The sequence below is a fragment of the Penicillium coprophilum genome (assembly GCF_028826855.1).
Source record: "Penicillium coprophilum strain IBT 35676 chromosome Unknown utg000002l_segment0_segment1, whole genome shotgun sequence".
In the NCBI taxonomy this organism is placed as follows: domain Eukaryota; kingdom Fungi; phylum Ascomycota; class Eurotiomycetes; order Eurotiales; family Aspergillaceae; genus Penicillium; species Penicillium coprophilum.
In genome coordinates, this window is record NW_026622722.1 from 234,107 (window position 1) to 253,493 (window position 19,387).

The 19,387-nt window shown below is 46.6% G+C and overlaps 9 protein-coding genes across 9 annotated transcripts; 4 read left to right on the forward strand and 5 right to left on the reverse strand.

Annotated features, from left to right (window-relative positions):
• Window positions 1-1,966: 1,966 nt before the first annotated feature.
• Window positions 1,967-2,254, reverse strand: N7500_002141 (uncharacterized protein; the record flags this gene model as incomplete). The annotated part of the gene is made up of 1 exon (XM_056673287.1): window positions 1,967-2,254. One exon carries the CDS (start codon window positions 2,252-2,254, stop codon window positions 1,967-1,969), a length of 288 nt encoding a protein of 95 aa, XP_056533812.1.
• A 2,034-nt stretch (window positions 2,255-4,288) lies between these two features.
• On the forward strand, window positions 4,289-6,312 carry N7500_002142 (uncharacterized protein; the record flags this gene model as incomplete). The annotated part of the gene is made up of 7 exons (XM_056673288.1): window positions 4,289-4,421; window positions 4,471-4,669; window positions 4,723-4,842; window positions 4,894-5,043; window positions 5,100-5,616; window positions 5,678-5,732; window positions 5,786-6,312. 7 exons carry the CDS (start codon window positions 4,289-4,291, stop codon window positions 6,310-6,312), a joined length of 1,701 nt encoding a protein of 566 aa, XP_056533813.1.
• A 567-nt stretch (window positions 6,313-6,879) lies between these two features.
• N7500_002143 (Aminoglycoside phosphotransferase) lies at window positions 6,880-7,288 on the reverse strand (the record flags this gene model as incomplete). Its single annotated transcript, XM_056673289.1, has 2 exons — window positions 6,880-7,188; window positions 7,247-7,288. The coding sequence occupies 2 exons, from the start codon at window positions 7,286-7,288 to the stop codon at window positions 6,880-6,882; spliced, it is 351 nt and encodes a 116-aa protein (XP_056533814.1).
• Window positions 7,289-7,493: 205 nt separating this feature from the next.
• Window positions 7,494-8,162, reverse strand: N7500_002144 (uncharacterized protein; the record flags this gene model as incomplete). The annotated part of the gene is made up of 4 exons (XM_056673290.1): window positions 7,494-7,615; window positions 7,695-7,844; window positions 7,875-8,022; window positions 8,154-8,162. The coding sequence occupies 4 exons, from the start codon at window positions 8,160-8,162 to the stop codon at window positions 7,494-7,496; spliced, it is 429 nt and encodes a 142-aa protein (XP_056533815.1).
• Window positions 8,163-9,360: 1,198 nt separating this feature from the next.
• N7500_002145 (Major facilitator superfamily domain general substrate transporter) lies at window positions 9,361-11,104 on the forward strand (the record flags this gene model as incomplete). Its single annotated transcript, XM_056673291.1, has 3 exons — window positions 9,361-9,870; window positions 9,930-10,083; window positions 10,152-11,104. 3 exons carry the CDS (start codon window positions 9,361-9,363, stop codon window positions 11,102-11,104), a joined length of 1,617 nt encoding a protein of 538 aa, XP_056533816.1.
• A 433-nt stretch (window positions 11,105-11,537) lies between these two features.
• N7500_002146 (SRPBCC domain-containing protein) lies at window positions 11,538-12,108 on the forward strand (the record flags this gene model as incomplete). Its single annotated transcript, XM_056673292.1, has 3 exons — window positions 11,538-11,591; window positions 11,653-11,802; window positions 11,875-12,108. The coding sequence occupies 3 exons, from the start codon at window positions 11,538-11,540 to the stop codon at window positions 12,106-12,108; spliced, it is 438 nt and encodes a 145-aa protein (XP_056533817.1).
• Window positions 12,109-12,209: 101 nt separating this feature from the next.
• Window positions 12,210-13,826, reverse strand: N7500_002147 (Zn(II)2Cys6 transcription factor; the record flags this gene model as incomplete). The annotated part of the gene is made up of 4 exons (XM_056673293.1): window positions 12,210-12,945; window positions 13,000-13,124; window positions 13,200-13,483; window positions 13,538-13,826. 4 exons carry the CDS (start codon window positions 13,824-13,826, stop codon window positions 12,210-12,212), a joined length of 1,434 nt encoding a protein of 477 aa, XP_056533818.1.
• A 396-nt stretch (window positions 13,827-14,222) lies between these two features.
• On the forward strand, window positions 14,223-16,021 carry N7500_002148 (Cytochrome P450; the record flags this gene model as incomplete). Its single annotated transcript, XM_056673294.1, has 4 exons — window positions 14,223-14,400; window positions 14,449-14,599; window positions 14,679-15,927; window positions 15,986-16,021. The coding sequence occupies 4 exons, from the start codon at window positions 14,223-14,225 to the stop codon at window positions 16,019-16,021; spliced, it is 1,614 nt and encodes a 537-aa protein (XP_056533819.1).
• A 191-nt stretch (window positions 16,022-16,212) lies between these two features.
• On the reverse strand, window positions 16,213-18,165 carry N7500_002149 (PAS domain-containing hybrid sensor histidine kinase/response regulator; the record flags this gene model as incomplete). The annotated part of the gene is made up of 1 exon (XM_056673295.1): window positions 16,213-18,165. The coding sequence occupies one exon, from the start codon at window positions 18,163-18,165 to the stop codon at window positions 16,213-16,215; it is 1,953 nt and encodes a 650-aa protein (XP_056533820.1).
• Window positions 18,166-19,387: the final 1,222 nt, after the last annotated feature.

Below are 19,387 nucleotides of genomic sequence, written 5' to 3' on the forward strand. Positions count from 1 at the left end.
GGGGTGATGTATTGCTGGCATGTTGGGCCAAGCACCCAACAGGATCTTGAGCTTTTGATGGCGACCCTTCTTTAACCATCGCCGATGAATTGTTGCCTCATGATGCTGGAGGATATTGTTTAAGGTATGATATGTAGTAAACACGATAGCTGACCTTGTGTCAGCCTCCTGTCGAGCATCCGCGAGAGAGATTGTATCTGGAATCGGGCTATGACTAGCGTCGACGACGTTTTCATCTATGCCATTTGTAGGAATAGCATTAGCATATGTGGCTTCATGGGGATAGAAAGGATTTCATTGATTACCTGCTTCAAGTTTCATGACTGCTTAGATGATTTGACAATGTAGCCCAAGTTTGAGAAGTCGAGGTGTATGTGTGTGTGTGTGACAGTTCGGAAATTGATTTGCCTGTTCGACTGAGATGCCAAGTGAGAGCCACGAGGATTGATGCAATCAATGAGATGGATTCCTATGGCTCTTTGTCGGGTGCAGAGAGCTCTAATGTGAGACAGATCTCGAGATAGATAGCAGAATCGAGGGGTAGCAAGTACATTGAGCAGAGAAAGAACTATGAAATGTGGAACTAGGACGAGACAGACTAGGAGCAAACGACAGTGGTGATATGCGATCTCAATAAGGTCTCCACGAAGATAAACTTCAAAACCACCAATACCACCAATAAAAAGTTCTATTGTCTAAGAGAAGACGAGCTACCAGAACTCAGCTCTATCTCGGGGCTAGTATTGATTTGCGAGGTCAACACAGTCATTCATTTCAATAGGTACACGTCAGACATTTACGGAAGAAGACACAGAAGAAGAGTAAAAGCTCGCAGACAATACGCTTCTACGAATTATGCTCGTTGGCATGCAGCTACATGCAAATATGACCCGAAAAGTGGTATAAATAGACCTGAATTGCTTTAATCTCAATCTACAGACGTAGCACGTGAACAGAGCTGTATAGTCGTCCCTGTCGCACTGCAATTTATTGTCAGGGCCCAAAGAGATTGAATGATTACTTAACTTTGCCTCGATTCTAGTTTATAACCTCTCTATATTTACCCAGACTACTTGAATGCGCAAGCCGGACTTTGTAAGTCAAACCTGGGCTGCTACTGTCGATTTATTTTCTAGCACTCCAAACAAACCCCAAGTCCCAATTGTAAATGCCAACCAAAAGTGAGCCGGAAGGTAATTGCAGCAACCAACACAGAACTATCAGTGATACCAAATTTGTGCGCCCCCCATAATTTCAGTTTAGCCAGTTGGATGTCGTCTTTTCTATTAAAGAATTCGATGGTTTTTTGCCGGTGAAGGATTTGCTGGGTCGTCTGGATCGATTTGAAACTCGGTTGCTTTTCTAGCATAAAGAGTAAGTTTTTGTTGTCTCGCTTTATTGTTTCACTCCCAAATAAACTAGGGTAAATCAGATGCCGACTGGGTATCGATGCAATAGTCACGACCCGACCTATGCTTCACGTTCAATGTTGCGTTGTTGGAAATCAACGGCATAGCGCTAGTTGTATAGCTAGTAGTATAAGGCCCTTTCCATTTGAGTCAATGGGAAAAAAGCGACAAATTTACAGTATATGCGTGAAGAAAACCCAGAACTGAGCACTGTATCTCATATTAGCGCTGAGCGAATCACTAGTTCCAGCAGATGTGGCTGTATAATAGTAAATTATGATTTATATAAAAACGCCCCCAAGAAGGCTGGTAGTGATAGGCTTTATTCTACAGATAGATCCCTTCATGACCCTTAAACCGATCATTTGTAGCCTTGCCAAGTATTTTCTTTATTTATCTTCCAATCTAAGTTGGTTTTGCATCAAATTCGCTATCTTGGGCTCGTGTCCTGAGTATTGAGAAAGGAAAAAACTGTTATTTCATCCTAGAAGCAAGGTTTCCAGAAAAGCCTTCATATTATCATGGAAAGTGAACATATAGTTGCAAGTCGGTGCTGTTTATTCCAATGCAGTGTGTTTGACAACAATTTTCTCGAAGCTGACACCCCCCTCAGCAGATTGAATGATAGCTTCAATCGCAGCATCGTTCCCAACAACCGTTCGTACAGTGGGCACCTGGAGGGATCGAAGGTTCTCCACTGCCCATTTCAAAATATTGGAAATGCGCGCAGCATCTTCCTGTCTAGCAGGATATGTGACCCTGCCATTAGGGCCATCAAAAGTAAAGTCGTCCGCCCTTGTTGCAAAACACTTCAAGGCTTTGGGGTGAGGGATAGTGGTGACCATCTTGGCTCCCTCATCATAAGATGAGTGACACCAGTCGACCATATGAGCCGACCCAGCATAGCAAATTGTGTCAAAGGCTGTCGGATGTCATAGGTATCCAGGCATATAGATCAAACATGCATGATATGCCATCATGTTTGGCAGTATAAATAGGGTCTCATTATATTTGCTTTCTCTTCCCTCTCTCTCTCTCTCAGTCTTGCTTCTAGATAGAGAATATTATCATCTTCTCTGTCATCAGAATTCATTCAAATATTTGCGCTCTGCTTACGCTGCTGAAGAAACTTCTTTTTTACTCTGGAAAGTGCACTGTTTAATGAGAAGACTTGACCAGCCAGCTTCAACAACCAGCCTTAACAGACAAACTTCAGAGACCAATCCTATCCGAGACAGCTGTCTCCTACGAGCCCTGCTTGAAGCAAAACTGGCTAGCTAGCTCGGAGGGGTGTATCAACACCCTCAACAGGCCGTAGCGCCTATACATTCACATGATTATTGTATTGCGCACAGAGTGGTTGAACAAGTCTACATTCAGTCGCTCGGTTACAGCTTCACCGCTAAGGCTTTAGCGCGTTTTCTTTGTTGAACGGGTCATTCGGCAGGTTTTGACCACTACCGCGCCAACCGGGCTTTTGCTGGGCATAAGGCTAGTAGTTTGACGTTCGGATAATCAGCTAGCAAATGGTTGAAAATCAACTATAGTAAAGTGCGAAGTGGTACACTGGCGGTAACAGGCTGCCGGACCCCCGGGGTCTGGGAAGACTCCGGCTGTACCCATCTTGATAAAACTCCTACTGGTCATAGATTATCCCATTATTGGCGTGATAGATATCAAAAATCTGTCGTGGCCATTGGCGGGAGGCTCAGGTCCGCGTATCTGGTCACTAGAAACAAGACAATAACCCACTTTCATAAAAAGTGAGAGATTGTTTTGTCTATCACTATCAGCATTTCTCGAACAAGGTATGCTAAAGCCCAGCCCTAATAGTTCCATCGGTGTGGATTGGAGCGATGGACTACTATTGTGGTTCTTGTCTATCTCAAATCCCTACCTGACCAAACTTTAGACTAGTTGATTCTTGTAACTGAACGAAGTGTTTACTGTATCTGTTCCGAGCTAAGTCTTAAGCAAAAGCCTTTCCAGTTCGTACGGGTAGTACTACGGCAATCCTTCCACCTCAAATGTGAGGCATGTCATTCCAGCTTATTCCGTGCCTTGTAACTCCTGAAAAGTAAGGTGTGGCGTGACTCACCAGGATACTCCAAGCCGTAATCTAACCAGTGTTAAATTCAATACGTCGATCCGATGAAGCAACCCACATTGTTGCAGCCGAGATGAGAATATTTTGTTTTGTGCTGGGTAAAGCAGCCCGCTTGATCGACCAATGCACGATAGGATCCATATCAACAGGTCTCCACCTGCATTCTTTGTGAACATTGACAAAGTTTATATTCACCGCTATGGAATATAATACTGCGCATTTGTGCTACTGCAAACTAGGACCGGGGGTAATATTTGACTTACAACTTGATATCAATTACGAGTACGTACCAGTCACAAAATCCCATTCCCATTCCGAGTACCTCGACGTGTAAATACGGGTCTTATCCGATCAAGGACTTAACTCATTCATTCATCTTAATGCCATATACAAATCAGTCACGGCCCAAGGCTAGCTCTCACATAAAATTATTCGATGGGCTAGTAGACCATAGGCATTTCCAAAACGAGACACAATTCCTGTAGAAAACCCACTCCATATGATGGATGAGCGGGATATATAATGATTGGGTAGATTACATGCGGTGCCACCATGTTGCAGAGAGGCAGTGCGTAGTTCCTTGCTAGGAATAGAGGCAAAAATTAGGGTTCCCATGAATTGGGAATCTAGGTGAGGTGCATATCCAGGAAGATGGAATATAGGCATATGAGATCATCGGTTGCATTCAAAGTATATAAATTGTTACATCACGGCTAAATATCTAGATTTTGTATCATTTGATCCTTGGGATTATTTACCTCCGTCATATATAATGCCACCCCAAACAGAACCTAGTCTCCAGCTCTTATCAACTTCTCTTTTTCGATCAGAAGGGTATGAAGCTTCAGGACATGAAAGCCTAGAGCGTTCTTACCACCGAGCCAGAGCAATCGGCAGACATCATGGTCAGTGAAACAGCATGAAGCTACTCGAAGGGAATTAACATGATCATAGGGCTCACTATTGATGACATCCTCTCTCTCACCCCGAAGTTCTGGCAATCCCATATGGATGCTATAGTCATCCGGGATATCGTGGCTCACCTTCTTTTTACAATTCAATATAACCTGGTGGCAGGCACAATTGGCCCTTATGCCATGAAGAGGCCAGATTTGCGACCAGTGATGGAGAAAATCTTGAGCTTTGATGTTTCGTATGAATTCAGCAATAATATCTTAGGGAATCGGCCCACTTATCATTGTACAGTGCTTGCTTTATGCTCAACGAGATTGACCATGGCTGCGATGCCAAGAACCTTGAAACCACTGCAACCTTACAGTCCGATGGTAGTTTCGTTCTTCACAGTCCTACGCCCGGGGCAGCAAAGTACGTCGAAACAAAATGACAGCAGAAGGGATACTATACTAATATCTCCAGATTTATGCCCCCGTCAATGCCCATAGCAGGAATCCCTCGCATTGCTATCGTATTCGCACGTCTCATGGTTGGAGAAGACGATAGAGGGATTCGCCCCTTTATAGTTGCACTTGGGGATGGGAAGGAGATGTGCAAAGGGGTAAAATCAACGTGCGTGGAAGAGAAGAGCAAGCCTAAGTATTTCAACTCCAACTAAAGACGTTTAGAACACTCCCCTCCATTGCCTGTGGAAGGACTCTCGACCACGCCATCACCTCGTTTGACCAAGTCTGCCTATCATCAACGGCGATGTTAGGCAGTCCCAAAAAGCCCGCCAACATGCGATCTCAATTCCTGACAGCAATCAACCGGCTAGGATTTGGAACACTGGCTTTAAGCCTGGCCGCTGTACCATCTTTGAGGAGTGCCACGCTTATAGCTGGCAAGTATAGCCTCCGTCGAATGGTTTCTGACGCTCAAGGATTTCCGAAGCCGATCATTTCCTTCCGTACTCAACAGCTGCCCATTATGCATGCCCTGGCACAGAGCACAGTTCTAGAGCCGTTTGCACACTGGATCACAGCTCAATTCAGTGATACTTCACTGGAATTTCCTGTCAGACATGCGTTGGCAGTTATCTTCAAGGGAGCTGTGATGCAATACACCCAGACGAGCTTTGGAGATCTACTCGAGCGCTGTGGTGCCCAGGGCGTGTTTATTCATAATCAGCTCGCGGAAATTGAGGTTAGTGGATTTGAGAACAACTGAAATATCACCCATGGTGAAGTACTGACAGCCATTGTAGGATCTCAATCGTTGCAACGGTATAGCAGAAGGAGAAATCTTAGTTCTCTGCATTCGTGAGGTCCCCAGAATTCCACAATGTGCATGTAATACGACTCACACATTCTAGGCCTGGCCACTGAGATCCTTCTCGGTCGATACCAGATCCCCAAAGCCACCAAGCCAAATTCGATGATAGCAAAGCACGAAGAAGGCTACATTGCAGAGATGTTGACACTGCAGAGGAGTATTAATGAAGGGCACAGAAGCGAGGCGTTTAACAATCGAATCCTCCCTCATTGTCGGCCCATAGTCCTAGCCATCGGCCATCGCATGGCATACGAGGCGGCGGTGAATGCCGGAGTTGATTCGGATCTGCTTACTCTGTTCGAAGTCGGTGTGATCAAGACTGACTTTAGTTGGTACGTTGAGAATCTGGGGCTTAGTCGGGCAGATTTATTTGATATGGAATGCAAGGCAGCTGATTCTGTTCTGCCGCGGATTGGCGAGATTTTGAATCGCTTGGATAAGATGGAACCTTATCTCACAGCTCCAATACTTTCCGCAGAGAGGTGGGAGAAGTTCATTGCTGAGCGTGAGACTGTTGAGGGAGATGCGTTCTTTGATATTTTCAATGGGGGGGGATATGCGACCTAAACTTTGAGAAATAGACTCTGGTTCTTCTCAAGGGGAGATGGTCGCAACAAGAACGGAGAGTAATACAATGATCCAGGAACATAATCAGGCATCCGTGTAGACATTGACAGGCCAAACACACGTGAAATTTCCACGTAGAGTCCCTTTGCCTCTGCCGAATCACTCCCGAAGTCGGACCGAGGTAGCTTTGTTCTTATTTCACTTGCAGCTCAAACATCCCGAGGTAGGTTAGTAATATATCAGCATGATTGCTTGCCTTTGAATGGCCATACTGCTTCCTCCTGACTTCTCTCATCACTCGTCCATTGAGAATTCAAGAAATTATGCTGACACTCTTCCAAACGTATTTTGTAGTGTTCATAACTACTACGGTTCACCAAGCCATCCCATCCTCGGTATACACCAATTTGATCAAAGAAATCCTCCAATAGTGCAGCGCCAGTGGTCCACTTTTTCTCGTCTTCCTTTGCATTTTCTTGTCCTCGGTGAATGAAAGCGGACATAAGACGGTCGATCCTATATAAGTCACCCATTTTTCCTGTAATTTTTTGAGCATACTTTGAACGACTAGTTCATCGTCGGTGAAGATAAAGCCCGAAAGGCCCGTGATTGTCCAGCAAGTGAATATTTGAACTGCAATGTGGCTGCAATGTCAAGGCATTTTTTGATCGTCGTAATATCATACAGCTTATAGAGAAACTGGGCAGCACGAAGCTTCTTCGCCTCAAGCTGCTCTTCCGCGCTGAGCTCATCAAAGTTTTCGGGTAGTCCGATTGATAACAGGCCCTTCGGGACGAACCCATCAGATCTAATCAGAGCTAGATGACGGACTTGAAGAAATAACACGAGTAGAAACGTAATCGTCAGCACATGCCTCTACTAGAAAGAAAATCATCAGAATTGTCTTCCAAGGAGCGGATAAAGAGACACTTACAAGGTCCTTAGTGACCTGCATCGACAGCATTTCTACCGTCATCGAGAAATGTTCGATTCGTAATGGACGCATCACAAAATCTAAGCCAGCATTGCTCCTTTCAGTCCCGAGGTCGACCCACTGGGTTGGACAGGTCCTTTTCATAAACCAGGCTCCCGTACATAGGAAACTGAGTGGATAGAAGTGCTTTCTCAACAGCAATTTTTGAATGATCCCAAACGTGTCAGGACCCGGTACATATATCATCTCACAGCTTGCTAAGTTCCACTCCCCGGCTCTTCTTCATTATAATATACTCGGCTTCAATGTCTTCAGTAGAGAAGCTCCAAGCGTACACCACCGGGGCTGGAATATCGAGTACGACCCGAACTTAAAGATAGGATTAGATCATATAGCCCAGCAACATGAAGCCAAGCAACCCTCCCATAGTTCATCGTCGCCACCTCACTACCTGTGGCAAAGTATTGAGTTCCGGCATTAGGATTTGGGAGCGTTGCGATTACTTCCTTGCCATCGTTCATCGTAAGAAGAAAGACTTTGTCCCTGGAGGCTTCTGCACTTCGACGCAGGACGTAGACCCTATCGCCTGGGTCGCGATCTTGACAAGTTTCGCCAAATCAAACTTGACATAGCGGCGAGTTCCTTTTCATTCCAAAGCTATCTTCTGGATGTGTAGCGATAAAGGCCATCCTCATCACAATCTGTTGTGGAGATTCCTTGTATGGTGGGGATTGTTTGCGACCGAAGCGGAAGCGGAATGTGGAAATTGTGTGGGTCTGGAACGAGGTCCGCCATCAGAACCTGACTATATTGTGTGTATCAAAGTGCAAATAAATGATAGGAAAGGGTGAGATTTGTAAGGGGATGACTGAGCCCTGGATTGGAGGATTTCATTACCCCTGCGTACGGAGTACATTTTGTCGAAGCGAAGTTCCCAAGCACGGGCGTTCAGAACATATCCTTATCGTGCTGATCACATGTGTCACGGGAAACCTTCCAAGGTTGGAAGTCTTCCTCGTTTTCATTCTCTATCCCTTTCCTCGGCATCGCTTTTTCCCGAGTTCAAGTTAAGACTGTCCGCAGTAAGAGACAATCTAACATACTGGTACACACTCTTTCAGGCACAGAGTACAAGGTGCTTTATATTGTCTATTTGTTGTACTTTGTACCTGCCTCGGTGGAGAGATGATGTCATTCTTGTGCACTAATTTAGTGCATCTGCGCTTATACCAGGTTTATGAGTGGCGATCAGTGAAGATCCAATGCTTGAGTTCTAGGTCTGTGGTTTGATGACTGAAGATCTCCCGGCTATATTGTACACAATTATTGCTTATGCAGCAGGGTTGACTCAGAAGGGGGAGTATGTACAACATACTTGTACAGCATTATTTATAAATTCATCTGTTTGCATAGCAGTTTCACCCCGTATTTCACCCCATATTTCTCCTCATACATACATCATACCTCTCCGCACTCTTTCCATACCGAGTTCAGAGTATTCTACGACATAGGGCCAAAGGCGACAACTTTTCCACGTGCCGAATTTCATCAGCCAAGACTGCCTAGGAACCAGATATACCCTTGGTTCTCTTGGCGGCAACCAGAACAATCGAAAATTCTACTACGTACACTCCATATACCCAATTCTGACATGTTAATGGGCTGCCAATAGAAGAAAGCCGTCTGACGTCAGGCTCTTAGTGGGTCGGGAATGCCAGGGGATCGAAAATTGGTTTTTCTTTTTTTTTCTTTTCTTCTTCTGAAGATATTCACACATGAGACATGAGAAACACTGTGAGTAGAGTGCAAAATTCTCAATATTATGATAATCAAAGTATACAAATAGATATGTCTACATGTTACTGTCGTTATTCTTTCTATATCGAACTATGCGTTGTGCGCCATAGCCGCCACCACACCCCTAATCTGAGTGCAGTGTAGATCCACTATAAATCCACTATAAATCCGGTTTCAGCCCATGGTGGTGTGCGAGGTAAGAAAAAGTCTGCGCATACATAGCTAGGTACACTATTCATCCGTACATATAATACCTGGAGAAGATCCACAAAAATATTTTTTCTCACGCTCTTTGCTACACCCCCCCGCACGCAAGGATGTCGCCCCCAGAGCAAGATGAAGCTCCTGTTCATAGAGAAGTCAGACCGTCTACCAATGGCACCGACAGTGAATCTACTACTCCCGTGGATATCTCCGCCGAGCTTGAGAAGAAGGAGAGCGAAGCGAGCGAACGCTCTGACGGAAAACGTGAGCTTAAGGAAGGAGATTGCTACGAGATCCTAGGATACTGCTGGCCACGATGGAAGAAATGGACCTATCTATGCGCGGTCGCATTCGTTCAGGTTTCTATGAACTTCAATACCTCGGTCTACCCTGCGGCTGTAAAGAACCTTTCCGAGGCTTTCCATATTAGCGAGCAACATGCTCGTACAGGCCAAATGGCTTACCTGGTTACTTATTCTATCGGCTGTGAGCTGTGGGCTCCTTGGTCCGAGGAATTCGGTCGCTGGCCTATCCTCCAGCTCTCCATGTTCCTTATCAACATATGGCAACTCCCTGCAGCCCTTGCCCCTAATTGGGGCAGTCTCGTTGTAGCTCGTGCATTGGTTAGTTTCTCCGTCGACAATCAGCCGTTCTGATAACTTGGCAAACTAACAAATTACAGGGTGGTCTCTCTACTGCTGGTGGTAGTGTCACTCTCGGTCTCATTGCAGATATCTATGAGCCCGAGACGCAACAATTCCCTCTCGCATTCATCGTTCTATCATCTTGTCTCGGTACCAGTATCGGTGGTGTGATTGGAGGGCCAATTGCGCGATGTAAGCAAATCACCTTTTCTCCACCCTATGCCAGTTGAAGCATCTTCTGACATATTTTTGATATCTAGACCTCGATTGGCAGTGGTTCTTTTGGATCCAGCTGATCTTCGGAGGAGTCACCCAGCTCATCATTTTCTTTATGCCCGAGAGTCGTTCGACCATTATCATGGACCGGGAAGCCAAGCGCCGCCGCAAGACCGGAGAGGATCCGAACATCTATGGACCCAACGAGCTCAAGTCTCCCCGTATCTCCCTTAAGGAAGCTGGCAAGATTTGGGCGCGTCCATTTTACATGCTTCTGCGCGAGCCTATCGTCCTGTGCTTGTCTCTTCTGTCCGGTTTCTCCGATGCCCTGATTTTCACCTTCCTGGAGAGCTTCGCCATCGTCTACAAGCAAGGATGGGGCTTCGGTACCCTCGCACAAGCGTGGGCAGTTATTCCCATCAACGCCGCCTACTTCATTGCCTACTTCAGTTACTTCCCATGGTTCCTTCGCGACCAAAAGCTCCGACTCAGACATGGCGATGCTGCCATCCCGCCCGAGCGTCGTCTCAAGTGGCTGCTTTTCCTTGCGCCGCTTGAGCCCATTGGTCTATTCGGTTTCGCCTGGACATCCTTCGGCGACTCAAGGAACGTCCACTGGATCGGATCCATGATCTTCTCCGGCTGCGTCGGTATCGCCAACTTTGCCATTTACCTATCCTCCGTTGATTACATGGTCGCGTCCTATGGTGTCTACTCTGCTTCCGCGACCGGTGGTAACGCTTTCGCGCGTGATCTGCTCGCTGGTATTTCGGCCATGTACGCGACGCCCATGTACACAAATATCGGTAATAAGTGGCATGTTGAGTATGCAACCACCATTCTCGCCTGTCTTTCCTGTCTTGTTGTGACTCCAATCTACATCTTCTACTGGAAGGGACCTCAACTTCGCGCGAAGAGTAAGTTCGCCTCTACTCTTGCTGCCGACAGAGAACAAAACCATGGCCGCCGTGTCAGCAGGATCAGCGTTGAGCCTTGATCTAGACGTGCAGCTGCACTATCTGAAGCATATCAAACTGTATATATTTCCCTGTTATGTATATATGACTTGTCATGTGTATATCGAGGATTCTTGATGACCTTGTTATTGACCACGTCATGACCACTATATAATTTTGGAGTTGGACTTTGTTCTATCTCTCATTGCAAGTTGGATGAAATAGACTTAAATTTTTACAATGTTATTTTCACATTTATTTCTCCAAAGTACATTGATTCGGTGTCCATAGGGATGATCTGAACATGTGACAGGTGCAATGACCAACAAATGTTGAGGCTGGGGAGGACACGATGAATACAGCAAGGATATGCAGTAGTCTATACGCACGCACTTCCCATATTATCGCATCTTTTATTTGACTCCCCTTTCTCATGCCTCCAACCAACCCCCTTAACCATTCAACCGACAAAAAATGATCACAAGCACGGTTGAGATAGCGGCACCACCCGCCAAAGTGCGCGACATTGTATATAACCCTTGGGCTTGAATTCTTGGCAAACCAAGCTGACCAGCTAACCCTTCCATAGCTGCTCAATTTCTCAGCATACCCGGAATGGCATACGGAATGGCTGAAGGGGATTGAGCTCAAGGACACCACCAAGACCCCGCAGCAGCTTTCCTCAGGGGACAAAATTGAGGTCAACATTGAGAATTTCAAGTTTGTCGCCGAAGTCAGGGTGAGAACAATATAACCTCTTCCCGAGATTTTAAAAATAAGACACCTAAGCTGAAGACTTCCAATGCTAAAGGAGAACACTGAGAGCTTGTTTTCTTGGCAAGGCCCGCCCGTGTTTACCATTGCTGGATTGCACAAATTCCATATCGAACCGGCCAATGATGGTGCTTCGACTGTTTTCACGCAGTCTGAGGATCTCAAAGGTCTCCTTGCGTTCATTATGAGCCCTTCTCTGCTTGGGAAGAAGATGCGTGCTCACTTCGATATCTTCCACAGGGATCTCAAGGCCCGCGCTGAATTGGCGTGATTTGAGGGGGGCTGGTTTTGTTGGACACGCACTCTTATTGTTCTGTGCACGCACATTTGATCCCTGTTACGGCCAACAGTCAAGTTGTATGGAACTGGAATTCATATAAATTCCACGCTACTGCTGTATGATGAGACTGATACCGAGAGATCTGATAATACCGATTGATCCGTGCAATTGAAGATAGTATCCCAATGAGATCGAAAGAGATCTTCACTCTGCGGTTTCTCCAACCACAAGACAGCCTTGATATGGATCAGGGTGTCAGTAAAGTTGTCTAGCTGTAGAGAAGCAGCTGTATCTTGTGCCCTCTTCATAAACCAGAGGTGATGAGGTGTGCCAGCTGAAGCCACCATGCCGACCGCAGCAAACCAGACATCCAGTGAATCATACACTCGAGGCGTTGACGCAAGATGCTCGAGGTGCTCCATAAATCGAATGACAATCGTATTCAGTATGACAGCATGCGAGTAATACGTAGGTCCCTGAGCGATGAACATGTAGAGCATTATTCCGCAGCGGATGGATTCCGTCATGGGTGAGAGCGCGGGTATTGTACCTGGGGTGGACAACAAGAGTCGGTGTATAACAAAACAAGTAAGGTCGTGAAGTTGTGTGACTGGAAAAGGTATATCACGTGCTCGCTGGAACATGTTGCGCAGGCGATTGAAAACATTGCGGACGGCATAGTCTACTTCAATGGTGCTGAGATCAAATAGGTTATCGTCATGCGCGGTCGAGTCAAACTGCCATTCCGGGATTGGAGGGATGCCATCTCCAATACCGAAGTCATCTTGAGTCTCGAATTGTGGATGACCCATGATAAGCATCGATACCCTTTGAGACATGTGAATAGCGGTCCTCTGGCTTGTAAATGGGTGGTTGGCTTACCAACTGATCATTCTCGCAGTGAGTGGGCTTGTTTGCCTTACCGCATTGATGCCACCTCTCATATCGACCAGTTTTTTCAATCCGTTGACATGCATTTGGCCAGTTTTTACGTTCCCTTTGCCGAACTGAGAGTCATATATAATCAGGGTTGATTCGGATTAAAACAGCAGGAAAAGAGTGTGCTTGTGATAGTATCTCACCTCGATGGTTGCTAAGGTAATGACTGAGTTCATAGTCCCATCTTGAACAGCTAGTGACATATATTCAACCTTGCGTCGTAGTAAAGCCACCGAATCTGCCATCAGAAGTTCAGAGGTCTGAAAGCCTTTCTGAGCCAACAGCTCTTCGTCAAGACATGCTGTCTGAAGAGAGACATGAAATAGTGCGGGATCCCCTAGGGCCAACGGCCACCAAGAGATCAAAAACGGATTTGAAGTCGCATTAAGGTCAAGAGGGTAGTATTGGAAAGCGATTTTGTGAAGGACTAAATGGGTAAGCGAAGGTCTCATCGACAGTGCTTCATGGAAAGGCTACATACAGCCGTATATTAGACGTTGAACGTGTTCCCGGGGGAGTCTAGTCTGTGGATACGAATCAAAAGGATCAAGAGACCCGAATCTGTAGTTAGTTAAAGTGCTGGATCCACTCAGATGGTTCGTTGATTCCCCATTCTGCCATCCGGGAGTTGCCGGCCCCGTCGAGGGTTCGTTCACATAGGCGCACTCGACATGGCGCTTGATGCAGCGGGAACAGCGCGGTTTGCGGAGATCACAGGCAGACTTTGATTTGGCACATGCCGTACAGGACCGGCGGAGAGATTGGCGCATTTTGAAAGAGTGTTGTTGGGCATCCAAAGGGGGTGGGGGGATATTTTAGCTCTAGGAATCGTTCAAATTCGAGCTCTACACCGCTTTTGGGGATCACAATGTGAATCGAAGAGTTGGAGCGTCTCGACCTTGAGTTTTGACAGAAGCTCGGCTCAATATTGAACCCAGACAACTGTTCTGTTATATGTGGACCTCAGGATAATGTCCCGAGCCTAAATCAAAATAGGACTAGTCTCCACTTCGTCCCTGCTTGGCATCGGAGTCTAGTCCTAATCGGGTACAATCTATAATCAGATATCTGGGCAGTATATCATGCCATTACAAACCCTCTATGTTGTAAATATCGTCTGTCTTTCTCAAAGCAGTTTTTGAAATTTTGCTTTTCCATATATCATCATGGACACCAACATGGCCTTTGATATGGCCAACATCTCTATCGTTGCGGATGAACTGCCGCAGAAATGGCCTTCCAGCCATTCACAGTTTCAAAGCTACCTGCTGGCCTCCTTGAAGAGCTTCTCAATATGGCATTACGCAGTGACTTTTTTGATTGCCGTATTAGTCTATGATCAAGGTAGGCAGAGTCTTCAAGGCCATACGAGTATACTAATCCCATCTCTAGCGATGTACATCATACGAAAAGGCTCTATAGCAGGGCCTGCACTCAAGATACCACTCATGGGGCCATTCATACAGGCCCTACACCCGAAATTCGAAGGTTATCTTGCACAGTGGGCAAGTGGGCCACTTAGCTGTGTATCTGTCTTTCATAAGTACGCGCTCACGTCTGTTGTCGTCTCGCCGGACTAGATCAACTTATCATACTGTCAAAACTGATACTATCTGTTATAGATTTGTCGTTCTAGCCTCCGATAGAGACATAGCCCACAAAGTGTTCAAGTCGCCCACATACGCCGAACCATGTATAGTGCCGATCGCAAAGGACATTCTAGGCCACAAAGCATGGGTCTTCCTTCAGGGTAAAGATCACACCGAGTACCGCAGAGGCCTGACTCCCCTTTTCACCAACAGGGCCATGGCTACGTACTTGCCTGTGCAAAAAAAGGTATTGGCCGATTATTTCGCTAAGTTTGTCGCCACTAGCAAGGCGAATCAAGGACAGCCAAGGGAATTCATGACCATGTTTCGCGAGATCAACTGTGCACTTTCATGCCGCACATTCTTCGGGGATTATATATCTCAAGCCGCAGTCAAGACGATTGCGGATGATTTCTACCTTGCTACAGCCGCGCTCGAGTTAGTCAACGTGCCTCTGTCAATTTACATTCCATTCACCAAGCCCTGGCTCGGGAAGCGGACAGCCGACGCTGTTCATGCAGAGTTTGCAAGATGCGCAGCTGCATGCAAAGCAAACATGGCGACTGGCGCGACACCGAGTTGTATCGTAGACCATTGGGTACTTCATATGATGGAATCCAAGCGATACCACGAAAGAATCGCCGCAGGGGAGACAGACATCGAGAAGCCGACGAACATGATCCGCGAGTTCACGAATGAGGAAATCGGTGAGACATTATTCACCTTTCTCTTTGCTTCTCAAGATGCGTCGAGCAGTGCCACGACATGGCTATTTCAAATCCTCGCCCAGCGGCCGGACGTACTCGATAAACTGCGTGCAGAAAATCTAGCTGCTCGCGGTGGTGATAAAAACAGGTCTTTCGATCTTCCCATGCTAGAGTCGCTCACCTACACCAATGCAGTCATCAAAGAGCTCCTGCGCCACCGTCCACCCGTTATCATGGTTCCATATCTCGCGACGAAGAACTTCCCTGTCACGCCCAGCTATACCGTGCCCAAGGGCTCGATGATTATCCCGTCCTGTTATCCAGCTTTACATGATCCGAATGTTTACCCTAATCCCGATAATTTCGATCCCGAGCGTTGGATCTCCGGGGACGCCGAGTCCAAGACTAAGAATTGGCTAGTATTCGGTGCGGGACCACACGATTGCCTCGCAAGGAAATATGTGCCGCTGTCTATGGCTGGCATGATTGGGAAAGCGGCACTGGAGCTCGACTGGAAGCACCATGCCACGGAGAGATCAGAAGAGATTCGAGTTTTCGCTACGCTGTTTCCAATGGTTAGTACCACTATCAACTCAATGCTCAACTCTTAAACTCTACTAACTTTTGACACAGGATGGATGTCCATTGACTTTTACGGAACGTTCATAGAGGTGTTTTCATTAGTATCGGAGTAGAGCTGAGTCTCTGGATTCTGGATTCTTTCATTGTGGGTGGACATCTGTTGTGATGGCGGTTATGGGATTTTTGACATGTACAGTCGGGTTTATCACGTTGGTATATTATCTCTCAGTCTATGGTACGAGGACACATCTCCCATGCTTCCAGAATGTGCAAAACGCTCACGATCCTTTACCTGCCGCATCACGCTTCAAAACCATGTAATTGATCTTTTTCACGAGCTCTTGAGTCCCGTAGGGTTTGTAAATGATATCGTCCATTCCAGCGCCCATCATTTCCTGTTGCTGTTCTTCCCTGACATTTGCTGTGACACCCAGGATTGGCACGTGCCCTCCGCTTTCCTTTTCAATATCACGAATGGCTTTCGTGGCACAGTTCCCATCCATAACAGGCATCTGCTGATCCATGAGAATGCAGTCGAATGGTTTATTTTGATTCGCATCCACCGCTTCTTTCCCATTGCTCGCTTCTGATATGTCAAACCCGAGAGTGTTCAACTTCCGTGATGTAATTCGCCTGTTGATAATGTTATCCTCAACCAAGAGAATGCGTTGACCGTCGCCAGTTAGTTTCTCGTCATTGGGATGGGATGGATGGTTTGGCTTCGCCCGTTTGATTTCATGGTTCTTGACCTCACCGGCTATACTGTGGGTATCCACTGTGTATCCGTCCTTCAGGCCACCTGGCTGTGCCGCAAAGACGCTATCTTCAGGGGGGGATTCCGGGATGTGGGGCTCTTGCGTCGTTTGATCGACACCACGCATTTTGTTGCCCAGTGACTGGATATCAACACAGAGCTTATCAATAGCAGACACACTGGGACTTCCATCTACTTCGCCACCTTCGTTGGTTGTTCTGCGTACTTTGAAAAAGAACCCGAAGGTACTTCCTTGACATTCCTTCGAGCTCACCCCAATCTCGCCCCCATGGAGGTGGCAGAGCTTCCTGCACACGTTGAGCCCAAGGCCAGACCCGCCATAGATGCTCTCAGTTTTGGGAGTTGCTTGGTTGAAACGCTCAAAGAGCCGCTTCTGGGCTTGCTCAGTGACCCCGATACCCGAATCCTTGACGGCGACCATAATATATGCAATTGCGCCACTTCCCCACTCGGGCTTGTGAGTCGCATCTTGGCGGAGCGCTGATTCGCCTGAATCGAAGAACACTATATTTGGCGGATATGAAGGTGGACGTTCGAGCGAAGCACCCACTGAGACCCGGATCGATCGCTGACTCTCCGATTTTGCGGTGAATTTAATAGCGTTGGAGAGTATGTTGACCAGAACCTGGCCCATCCGATCTAGATCTCCCATGACCCAGTCTATGCCGCATTTGGCATAGGAAACATCGGCCTTGTATTCAAAATGTATCCTCTGCTTTCGGAGCTCGGGTCGGAAGATTGCCATCGGAATGGTGAGATGTCGCTGTGGCTGGACCTTTCGTGGTGACAGCGGCAGCATCGATGCGTCGAGTTTTGAAAAGGTGAGAACATCATTGACAATTTTCTTTTGATGTCTGATGCAGAGACTGATAGTCTCGGTCGCCTCGGTGATGTCCATAGCCGAGATTTCCTCCGGTTTCTTGTTGAAGATCGCCTCTTGAATATCCTCGGTGCAGTGTACTATCGCGGATAGAGGATTGCGAATTTCGTGACTGATCATATCAATGAATCGCTCTTGTTGCCTCTTCCGTTCTTGTGCTTCTTCCGCAGCCTGCTTCTGCACGAGCTCAGCCCTTTTCTCCGGGGTGATATCTGCGATTGTACATATGAAAACCCCGCCTTCGCCTAGTCCAAAGCATTGTACATCTTTATCATTCAGCCGTTCCAATGTCATAACACACCAAATCGAGTTCGGGTCACGGGTGTGGTATTCGAGACGCAGCGGTTGTTTGGAGGTTGCGACCTCCCGATACCCAGCGGACACCCGGTCATGGTCGTCTGGGTGGACCGAGCGTAGCCAGCACTCGGAGAAGTTGACGCTGGGGTATGGGATGAGTTCCCGGAAGCGGCGATTTACGAACGCTAGTTCATACCGGTGGGTGAGGATGGCGACGCCGTTCGGTAGGATGTCGGCCAGCTCTTGTGCCGAGACATTTTGATTGAAAGTGAAAGTCATCTATTCCCTCGAGACGCCGCGCTTCTTCCAAATCAATGGAAGAAAACCCAAGCGCCGATAGAGATTGTTTGATGATTGCTTATGTATGACCTGCAAGAATTCGAGCACGCATGGCAGATGAGGCTCCGCATGGGAATTACCCAATTTTACGGCCCATATGCGGATTATATAACACCAAAAATCAATGAAGACATACAAAAGAGTATGACGATATTAAATACTGTACGTCATTGCGGGTTATCCCCCCTTTCGATCTACTTCCAAATCAGCGGGAAGTATTCTCCAAATTGTTGTGATTGGCAAGAGTCCTGGAGTGATGTCCTTAGCGAGGTGACCCTCAATGCTTGGCTCTTCGGGATTGACGTCATCTTTTCGGGAGTTCATTAAGGGTTGAACTTCAGTTAGCCGAGTTAGGACCTCGGATATCTACAGTGTTTTCACAAGTTTCCTTTTCAAAGGTGCTTCTTTTGCCTGTTTTTACATTATTGAGCTTCATGCATGGTTGATCTTGCTTTTCTGTCCGATATTGAATGACTTGAGGTTGAAATGCCCGTGAAGTATGCCTAGTTGCTGTAATCAACATAGTGTTCTAACAACCGTAGCAGAGGTCAAGGTATTTATTAATGACCTACGAGAGATATCGTCTTTAACAAGTAGCCTGACTAGAATGCATCTCATAATTGTTACGAACGAGAAGTGGGCTGAAAGGGTTGATACCAGACTAATGCTTTGTCATTGTGCAAAGGCATAGAATTCAGTATAGTAATACAACCTAGGGACAGCGAAGGGTAAAATGCATGTGGTTTTGAGGCATCGTATAGCGGGGAGATGTGTATATGGACCGTGGCAAGAAATATATACCAAGCGCCAAAACCTGCGAATTCTACATGACTTTATGCGATGACAGTTAGGGAGTAGATTTCGTTTATGACTCCGTGTCAATCTCATCAGTGTGGCGTTGGTCAAAGCTTTTGCTTGACTGGCGATCAGCTTGGCACAGGGGAGAGGGTTCTTATTGCTCATGTTTGGCTTGGCAGTAGCGATCCGAGGGTCCAGCGATAACCCTTTGGACATTGCCTTACCGCCTTGGAGCATACACGTACACTGATTCTAGCTTCTCTTCTGTTTCTATATAGTACATAAAATTGAAGTCCAAATTGAAATACAAGACATCGAGATACAATATATACCGTAAGAACTTATATAGTCAGGAAGGACGTAT